The sequence below is a fragment of the Hylobates moloch genome, unplaced genomic scaffold, assembly GCF_009828535.3.
Source record: "Hylobates moloch isolate HMO894 unplaced genomic scaffold, HMol_V3 SCAFFOLD_3, whole genome shotgun sequence".
NCBI classification, from domain to species: domain Eukaryota; kingdom Metazoa; phylum Chordata; class Mammalia; order Primates; family Hylobatidae; genus Hylobates; species Hylobates moloch.
The window spans coordinates 88,674,743-88,685,630 of record NW_026652278.1 but is presented as its reverse complement, the minus strand read 5'-3'; the positions used below and the strand labels follow the sequence as shown (position 1 = coordinate 88,685,630).

Sequence of the window (10,888 nt, the reverse complement as noted above, 5' to 3'; positions counted from 1 at the left end):
GCTGATCTCTCAGCAGAAACTCTACAAGCCAGAAGAGAGTGGGGGCCAATATTCAACATTCTTAAAGAAAAGAATTTTCAACCCAGAATTTCCTATCCAGCCAAACTAAGCTTCATAAGTGAAGGAGAAATAAAATACTTTACAGACAAGCAAATGCTGAGAGATTTTGTCACCAACATTTGAATATTATAACCTGTGGGGGTCTGTCCTGCAGACGGTTGAGACACATAACCAGATACTGATATTCAGTGAAAGAGCAGCAAGGATTCCGAGCTGATTACAGACACCAAGGAAGGTGCTGTAAAGAGTCAGCAGCCACAGCCCTGGCTAGCTGGCCTTGTGGGCATTTATTAGTAAAGTTTTAATGACAAAGGCTTTGAGTCAACACACCCGTGGGTAATTAACCTGGTTGTCCCGACCCCAGAGAGCCATCCTGCCCATGGGTGATCAAAGGTTAGTCTTAAGACCACATAAGTAAACAAGCTATTTAGATAAACTACTCTACCTTCCTTTGTACCCACTTTAAGCTATTTATGCAAGGTAAGAATTAGGCTGCTTTCAGCCATAACCGTATCTTGAGACTTTTACAAAACCCTCTGGCCTTCCAAGAAGATTTGTGTCTATGTCCTATAACTTCATATTAAAATGTTTCTCACCAGCGTGACTGAACTCTCACAATAACCTATGAAGAAACACGGTTTTATTGATTGATTGATTGATTGATTGATTGTAGAGACAGGGTATCCTTATGTTGCCCAGGTTGGTATTGAACCTCTGGTCTCTAATTTTTACAATAAGTTGTTTGCATTTAGTAAATGATAATTAATTACAGTTGAGTCTTGAGCAATATGAGAGTTAGGGTGCTGATCCCCCATGCAGCTGAAAATCTGCTTCATACGAAAATCTGTTTCTTTTGACTCCTCCTAAACTTTACTAGTAGTCTACTGTTGACCTGGAGCCTTACTGAAAGCACAGTCAATTAACTCATAGTTTCTATTTTATATGTACTATATACTGTATTCTTACAATAAAGTGAGCTGGAGGAAAGAAACTTTTCTAAGAAGGAAAAATATATTCACTGTTGAGTGGAAGTGAATTATTTATACATAAAGGTCTTAATTCTTATTGCCTTCATGTTGAGTAGAGGAGAGATTTGTCTTGCTGTCTTGCAGTGGCAAAGGAAAAGAAAAATCTGTATGTTAGTGGGCTCCTACAGTGAAAACCCATATTCAAGGATCAGCTGTGTGACATAGTGACTTGTGTCACTGAAAAAGTAACTATCTTTAGAATTTGAAACTTAATAATACTTTCCTGGCACCATAAACAAATGTCAATAAGAATTACAAAACTTAGCCAGGGTGCTTCAGTACCAATAGGAAATTATTTTCCAAAGATACTTACTGAATGCAGAAGTCAGAAAAGCAATTCTGTGTTGAGAAGCGCAGGTTATGTTACATAGCGTTGTACCAACAAGGTCTCACAATTATCAAATTCATTTCCTCTAAGTTGAAACCAAATAAGATATATTTATTTCATTAGAACAAGATATGTTGTTCTGTCTGCTGGATAATTTGTGTGTTAATAGTAATTTGTTACAACAAGATACTCTGTTTCTAATAGCTAAAATATTATCATTATAAGTATTCAAGTAGCTTAACTCTAGGCTCAACCAATTAAAATAAAGTTACAAAAATTTTTCATAATAACAAAAATGCCACTGTGATACCTAAATGTGACATAATGCATTGTGCAATATGAACTATATGAGCACATCTTTAATTTATTATATCTTGATTAAAGGACCTCTATAAGTTAGGTTTTGCAAGTTGCAGGAGACAAAGATAGAATACCTATAGTTTGGGTCTTTAAGGTGCTCATAAAACAGTAAAGCTGTCCTTATTGAATTTCTGCATTTTTCCAACAGAATTTCCTAAAAAATGTTTTTTATTCATTTATCCACTTGTCCACTTAACAAATAATTGTCAGGTATCTTTAAGGTACTAAGCATCTTCCTTGTTATTATCATGGTCATTTTTTATTATTTACTACTTTATTAAGGTATGAAGCATTTTTCTTGTTATTATCATCCTTTTTTATTATTTATTACTTTATTTAGTGCTTACTCAGTGCCAGAAACTCTTTGGAAGCTTATAATTATTACTTATTATGTCATTACTGTATTCAGCATGTGTCAGACATTTTATATCCAAGGTGAAGAATTAAAGCTTTAAAAAGTTTGGTAGTGTCCAGGCACAGTGGCTCACTCTTGTAGTCCTAGCACTTTGGGAGGCCAAGGCAGATGTATTGCTTGAGCTCAGGAGTTTGAGACCAGCCTGACTAACATGGTGAAACCCGTCTCTACTAAATATGAAAAATTAGCTGGGTGATGTGGCCCACGCCTGTAATCCCAGCTACTTGGGAGGCTGAGGTAGGAGAATCGCTTGAGGTAGGAGAATCACTTGAATTGCATTGAGCTGAGATCACACCACTGCACTCCAGCATGGATGACTGAGTGAGACTCTGTCTCAAAAAAAAAAAAAAAAAGAGAAAAGAAAAGTTTGGTAGTATTTAAGGAAAGCATACAGAATGAGTAGAAGTTTGCCAGGTGAAGAGTCAGGAGGATTATATTTAGTAGAAGGAAAATTTAACTAGATTGTGTGTTTGGCAGAAGGAACATCTGCAGGAACACCTGACGAGGCTGCACCCTTGGCGGAAAGAACACCTGACACAGCTGAAAGCTTGGTGGAAAAACCACCTGACGAGGCTGCACCCTTGGCGGAAAGAACACCTGACACGGCTGAAAGCTTGGTGGAAAAAACACCTGACGAGGCTGCACCCTTGGTGGAGGGAACATCTGACACAGCTGAAAGCTTGGTGGAAAAAACCACCTGATGAGGCTGCACCCTTGGTGGAGGGAACATCTGACAAAATTCAATGTTTGGAGAAAGCGACGTCTGGAAAGTTTGAACAGTTAGCAGAAGAAACACCTAGGGAAATCACGAGGCCCGCAAAGGAAACATCTGAGAAATTTACGGGAAGACCTAGGAAGATCGCATGGGAGAAAAAAGAAACACCTGTAAAGACAGGATGTGTGGCAAGAGTAACATCTAATAAAACTGAAGTTTTGGGAAAAGGAAGATCTAAGATGATTGCATGTCCTACAAAAGAATCATCTACAAAAGCAAGTACCAATGGTAAGATGCTTGAGCGAACTTTGTAAGGTTTATTGGCACTTCAGGTTCCCTAGTGAAAAAAGTGTGATATGGGAGTAGTTGGGAATGACTTGAATATCTAAATAAGGTGAGCTTAGTCAACACTTTTTAATAGTATAGGAATAAGTAGCTCTTATTCTGTAGGCCCTGGAAAAATTCTCACAATTCTTCTGGCCGTAAATACTAGATGAACTAACTCACAATGGCTAAAACCATAGGAACCAAAGTTGTTTGGTGGTACAGGGATATCATAGGACCACACTTTTTTTTTGTGAGACAGAGTCTCGAACTGTCGCCTGGACTGGAGTGCAGTGGCACGAGTGATCTCGGCTGACTACAACCTCTGCCTCCCAGGTTCATGTGACTATCCTGCCTTAGCCTCCCAAGTAGCTAGGATTACAGGTGCCCGCCACCACACCTGGATAATTTTTTGTATTTTTAGTAGAGGAGGGGTTTCACTATATTGGCCAGACTGAAACTCCTGACCTCATGATATACCCGCCTTGGTCTCCAAAAGTGCTGGGAATTCAGGCGTGAAACCACCGTGCCCAGCCAGGATCCCACTTTTGGTTGGTTAATTAGCAACAGCTCCAATAATCATGCTCTCTCAAGACAATATTTAAAGGCTGGAAGGGCTGCTTTTGTTCACGTTTCTTTTAAATAGGGAGAAAACTTGGAAGCTTGCAGTAATCTTCCTGTAACATTTTATTGACTAGATTACCCCACATGCTCATATCTAAACCAGTCACTAGGAAAGCAAATGTAATTACTGTGATTAGCTTAGAGTAATGATTTCTCTTTTTGAGATGGGATTGGGGTAATGGAATACTGAGTATCTAAAGAAACTTGTGTTTCTGCATCAAGAAAGAATAAATAATGTCTATGCATAGGAAGCCAGCAATGTTTTCTGCAGGGATTCATTGGAAAAGTTTGAGCAGGGGAGTCACAAGATTAGATTTGAGTATCAGGGCATACCTGTTATGGTCTAAGGCAGAGATTGGCAAACTTTTCCTGTAAAGTGACAGATAGGGAATATGTTAGGCCGCTGGGCACGGTGGCTCACGCCTGTAATCCCAGCACTTTGGGAGGCTGAGGCACGTGGATCACGAGGTCAGGAGTTCGAGAACAGCCTGGCCAATGTGGTGAAACCTCGTCTTTACTAAAAATACAAAAGTAGCCAGGTGTGGTGGCGGGCACCTGTAATCCTAGCTACTTGGGGGGCTAAGGCAGGATAGTCACAGAATCGCTTGAACCCGGGAGGCAGAGGTTGCAGTGAGCTGAGATCCTACCACTACACTCTAGCCTGTGTGACAGAGCAACATTCCATCTTAAAAAAAAAAGAAATATGTTAGGCCATGTGGTCTCTATAACAGCTATTGAACTCTGCATTGTAGGGTGAAAGCAGTCATAGATAATGTGTGAGCAAACAGGCAAGATTGTATTCCAATAAAACTTTGTATAAAAAACCATTTGGTAAGCTGAATTTGGCCTGTGGCCTATAGTTTGCTGGCCCTTCATATAGAAGAAAGATGGAGGGTAATTACATAAAAAGATTTAAAGAAGAAGCTTTTGTAGTAGTTCATGCTATAGTCTTTTTTTTTTGTCACCAATATGTGGCCTAGTATCAATCTATTATAAAAGTTTGACCCATCCAGGGTAAAAAGAATCAAGTTCAGAAGCTCAATTTACACATTTAAACATGTAGGTCTTTCTTTGCCATTATTTTATTTTGATTTCTTTTACTGAATTTTTTTTAACTTAAAAATAACTGGTAGGGTTTCTTTGTCCCTGTGAAAGCCATCAGTTAAGGTGCTGTGTCTAACTAGGAAATTTGAGTGAATTCACTTCAGAAGAATTTAGAATATTTCTGTTATATACTTGTTTTCCGTCTCATGGCTTTCAGTATTCCTTGGGCCTTGTATGGACCTTGATTTAATTCTATGAAATGTGGGAAATTTAGTTACTTAAGGCAGTCATTTTTCCTTTAAATTTGTAATGTTTCTCCAAGGAGGCACAAGTTGATTCTGAAGATATTGTTGCATTAAGGAAATACTATCTCATTGTAATTAAAGCAGTTTTTAATTTATATGCAATACAAGTTCTTTAAGCTTATTTATCTAAAACACATACACACCAAATATACTGTCATAGCATATTGAAATTTAAAAGGGTTGGCCATATATTTTGCTAATATCAAAAAGCTAATATTTTGAAGAATCTTATTTATTGATAAATCTTTTTTGAAGAAATGTGTAATAAAGATTGCTTAGTCAATCGAACTAAATAATACTAAAAAATAAAAGCTTAGGAAGTAATGAGAGCTGGCAGGTAATTAAAGTTATCTGAGTGAATAGCAAATATCTGACATAGTGTGATTCACGGGAGAAGAGGATATGACTTCTTTCCTCTAAATAATTAATTTAGAGGAAATAATTAATACAAATTAATCAAAATTTTATTTTTTTTGCATTCTAATGAATATAAAATTAATTTTTACATTTTTAAGATTGCAGCTCTAACCAATTGACTATAGAAGAGGTGGTGGTTATCTACCAATAGAATATACAGGCTGTAGAAGAAAGTCCACAGATTCATGAATGAAAATAGATTTGTATATGTTTTAAAAATTTATAATAAGAAATGCTCTCATGAATGTATCTGTGATTAACCTTTTATAGATCAGAGGTTCCCATCAGAATCCAAACAAGAGGAAGATGAAGAATATTCTTGTGATTCTTGGGTACTGTGTATTGTTGATGTTATTCTCTAAAAATATTAATATTGAGTGATGTGAAAATATTAAGTCAGAGGCTTTGACTTGGTTTTCTTACCACTGCCTATGCTCAGAAGAAATTCTGATATTTCTAAAAACATGCTTGGCTGGGTGCGGTAGCTCATGCCTGTAATCCCAGCACTTGGGAAGGCCCAAGGTGGGAGGATCACCTGAGTTCAGGAGTTTGAGACCAGCCTGGCTAATATGGTGAAACCCTGTCTGTACTAAAAATACAAAATTAGTTGGGTGTGGTGGCACACCCCTGTAATCCCAGCTACTCAGGAGGCTGAGGCAGGAGAATCACTTGAACCCGGGAGGTGGAGGTTGCAGTGAGCTGAGATTGTGCCATTGCACTCAGATCGGGCCATTGCACTCCAGTCTGGGTGACAGAGTGAGACTCTGTCTCCAAAAAAAGAAATACTTAAAAAATATATGTGTGCTAAGTACATTACTGCTTGGTAGTGAAATTCTGCTAATTTTCAGAATTAGTTTCAGACACTTGTGTAGTACAGTGTAAAAAATAAGGCTTAGAATTCACCAGTAATTCACATGAGTTCTGAGGTGAAATTTGACCAAAAGCTAAAGAATTACTCTGAGTCCATCTTTGGGCAAATATATGACTCAGTGGTATATTGAGACGTACAAAAGTTTTAATTGGATTCAGAGAAAAACAGTTTAAGCTGCAGTTTTGTACAACTTGAAACATAAAAGATAATGCTTGGATTGGAAATTATTGACATATCTGTATTGTCCAGTATAGATCTGAAGGAACATTTCAGGAGAAAAACATGCATAAAGAATAGGAAATCAGTGGGACTATAATAACAACAATTTGGTTGAGTAGTATTTTAAAAAGTAGAAATTATTTTTACAGATAGAACTCTTTGAGTCCGTTTGTGGTAGCCATGCTTATAGCAACATAAGTATCAAATAATAGTGATATAGTCCAAGGTCACAGCTGTGGAAAGACACAGGAAGTGCCTGACCTCTTAGATCCAAGCCCCTGCTGCACAATGATAACAGAAATGAGATGTCAATAGACAAGTAGACTTTATCTAATTTGTCCATAGACAAAAAAAGACTTTCTAATACTTGATTGCTTTCATTTAAACATAACATAAATATAAGTTTTCCTTACTACTTTTTCATTTTATTCAAGTACTTCTTCCATCAGCAGATATTTTATCAAAAACATTTTGATTATTCTAAGCCCATTTACCTAAATAAAGCGGCTTCTACAATGTTCTGAGTGCACTTTATATGACTTATTCTTAACATTCTTTTCATGCCATGCATCATTTTTAACACTAAATAATTATATAATCATGAAGATTTTCAATGTTTAATGCAGTATATATTTGCGGCAGCGCCCCTCTGGAGGGGGCACCAGCTGCAGGGAGTCTGTCTCTTGCAGACCCCTGACCTGGGGACAGATGAATAAAGTACACTGACACACAGATATTCTGCTCTGCCAGTCAGCTGAGGGTGTCTGAGTGGCTTACAGACTCCCTGCTGAGTTCTGTAAACAGTTGTGACTATGGCCCTGATCAGCTAGTCAGACTCGCATTTATTCAGTATGATTAATTAACAAAAGCTTGAGTCAACACCCCTGAGTAAAAAGCACTTAAGCACCTGTGGTACATCAAAGGTTAGTCTTAATATTATATGAGTAAACAAGCTAGCTAGGTAAACTACTCTGCCTTCTTTATGACTACTTTAACTTGTTTAACTATAGATAAAGATCAGGTTGCCTGCAACCATATCTATTACCAAAGTTATCGGCCTTCTAAGAAGATTTGTGTCTATTTATATAACTATCTCTTTTTCCCACCAGCCTGATTGAACTCCAACATGTGTTATGGCAGGTAGCAGGTGTATTGTACTTGTTTGATGTGCCTTCTTGATTTTTGGTGAGGAAGATAAAGTAAGATGTTTTTAAGTGAGCTACTTTTTGAAATATGCAGATGAGTGAAAATTTTTGTCAATGTTATTTATTTTTCATGCTCAGCAACGGAGTCAATAGCCACATGAAGATAACAGATAAGCTTTGATCTAGATAGCATGCGTGAGGTTTTCTATCAAAATGTTGTGATTTTCAATATGTGCCTATCTTTAAGTCAAATTGCCTTTGAAATCAGAAATTGAGTTTAAAAAATATTTTAATTAGGAATTTTGATGCTTATGACGTTAAATTTGTAATTATCTATTGATATTACTTTTAACAGAGTCTCTTTGAGAGTTCTACAAAGGTTGAAGTGTATATACCTGAGTCTACTTATCAAAATGTATTCAAGCATATAAATAGAGAAGTAGAAGGTAAGAACCATTTTTTATTTGAAAAGTCATTTAACCATATGTTTGTCTAAATGCATGAGGATGGATATAGTCTAATAGCCAAATGAAATTACCCACTAAATACATAACATTGAAAAGAGAGGAGTAAAATGATGATAAGTTACATATCTTTTCAGGTGTTGGCAACAGGATATATAGAGAGTGCAAAAAAAGAACTGAATTATTTTTTGAAACCAAGATACTCTAAGATGTGAGGAAAGTCAGGAAGTAAGGAAGAGAAAAGGAGTAAAAAAAGGGAATGAAGACTAAGGAAGACAGAGAGAGTACAGGGAGTTCATGAAGGAACAAGAAGGTTTGTATAATAGAGGTGGCAAAATAAAAATTTTTAAGGAAAGCTAGATGATGGTTAGAAAGATGGCAAGAATATAAAATGATCTTCCAGTACCAAAACTTGTCAGAAAATTATAGCTAAAGTTTTCTCACTTTTCCTGTCTTTCTCACTACTGGGAAGGCATATAGAGATGGAATTACCTGAGAAGGCAGAGTTGTGTTTTATTTGCAAAAGGTGAGTATTAGCATATATGTGTGGGTGTGCATCCACATAATTTGTCATACACACTTAGTATAGAACAAAAGTTATGAAACGTTAGAAAATCAGCTGAATACCTTGTTAAAGCACAGTGTCATTCAGCACAATTGAGTTTCTAAATTTTTAATAAGTTCTCAGGCGATGCTGATGCCAGTGGTCCTTGGACCTTGCTCTGAGTAGCAAGAGGAGAGGCCTTTCATGGGAAAAATGTGGAGGAAGAGCAATTGGATAGAAGGTCAAGACATAACAGGATCAAGAGGAAGCATTATATTGCTTTTATTTCTGAGTAAGCTTTTAGGCAGAGAAGAAGAAGAAAAAGATAAACAGAAATTATAGATTTAAGATACTCTCAGGAAACAAGGAGAAAGGAAGTGATGAGAAAATAAATTTGAAAGAGTGCTGGATGGAAAGAATAAATTCTACAGAGTTAGAGGTTTATTTATTTTTTATTTATTTACTTATTTATTTTTTAGAAGACGTATTTTGAGGCAGATAACAGGGGACAAACAAGAAAGAAAGTAGCCAGGTAATTCTGGAGACTCTGAGAAGGAAAGTTGAATGAACTCACTTCAGATGCGTTTAGATTATTTGCACTCCAGAAAGTAGATTGTGGGCACTCCAGAGACTACCGGAAGCGGGAGGCCTACTAGAATTGGGGTAACCACAGTGACTCATTAGGTTTCTCTGTTACAGTCAGGCATGACAAATATATATTTTGTTGATGTTATTTATTCAAATGGGATATATTTGAAACTAAGAACATTGGCTTTATTTTTAAGAAAGTGTGTTGTTTTGGTAAAATTGCCATTCCATAAAAATTTATTATAGACTAACGACACACAAAATCAGATGATTTATAGGAACTAAAAAAACATTGAATTTATACTTGAATAATAAGATTGCTTTTTAAAATAAATATTGTGATGACTTAACATAAAATTTATTTATGTTTAATATATCTATTGCAATTAATTTTTATATAAATATATCAATATTGAAAGCTTATTGTAAATTATTTCCATGGTGAGTTTTATACATCTTCTTGCATGAGTGGATCAGGAAGCATTCAGATGGATAAACTAGAGGATATGGAAATGTAGGCATATGATTACACCATATGTTATGGACAACAATGAATATTTATATTTAGCATAATGACCTAAGTATTTATCCAAGCTGATCAATTCATAATACTTCACTGATGAGATGTCAATTCTACATTCAGCTGAACTCTCATCGTAACTATGTACCTCTCCAAAGACAGGCCACATTAAAGAACATGATGAATAGAATAATATAAATGATTCTAATGTGTTTCATTAAGTATATGGTGTAGCATTCTATGTTCAGCTTTGACATTTATTTTCTCATATCAACTCTTTTTACACGTGAGACACAATCTCGCCTTTGAAATCTTAACTGCATGATCTGTGAAACCTATATGTATATTTTCTTCAGTGTATTTCTGTCATGTGAGTGTCCTAAAGAAACAAACCAAAAGAAAAGCCCCTAAACCTAAAGGAATCATTCTCAAAGTTGAGCAAGAGGACTCAGTTCGATACTATTACCTCATTCATTTGTGGTTGGTTTTGCTATACTTACCTATGATTGATAATAAGTCTCTTGCTTTTTAGAGTTTCCTGAAAAGCCTTCTGACTTTAAGGTATTTAGTTTTATGATTTCATTTTGAATGACTTATTAACTCTGTATTTTGTGAAGTATACATTCTTTATTAATCATTTTTATTCCAAACCCATTTAGCCTGCCGTTGAAATGCAAAACTCTGTTCCAAATAAAGCCTTCAAATGGCAGAATGAACAAACATTGAGACCAGGTAAGTTTTTCAATTTAACTATGCAAAGACGAATATTTCAATATTGGATATTTTGATAGTCTTTCTATCCCTAATGCTATTTCCTGTAACTATCTTTATAATTTTTCTAACCACTTTTTCTGGTCCCTGACAGGTAGGGTTTCTTTTTCCCTGTGAAAGCCATCAGTTAAGGGGCCATGTCTAAC

At 36.0% G+C, this 10,888-nt stretch overlaps 1 protein-coding gene across 1 annotated transcript in view; it reads left to right on the top strand.

Annotated features, from left to right (window-relative positions):
• The window catches only part of ANKRD30A (ankyrin repeat domain 30A), a 207,488-nt gene that overhangs the window by 15,052 nt on the left and 181,548 nt on the right, over positions 1–10,888 (top strand). The window contains exons 7-11 of the mRNA XM_058436534.1: positions 2,669–2,821; positions 2,889–3,194; positions 8,211–8,301; positions 10,504–10,532; positions 10,631–10,703. Coding sequence (XP_058292517.1) covers positions 2,669–2,821; positions 2,889–3,194; positions 8,211–8,221 — 470 coding nt within the window. The 3' untranslated portion in view covers positions 8,222–8,301; positions 10,504–10,532; positions 10,631–10,703. The remainder of the gene's footprint in view (positions 1–2,668; positions 2,822–2,888; positions 3,195–8,210; positions 8,302–10,503; positions 10,533–10,630; positions 10,704–10,888) is intronic.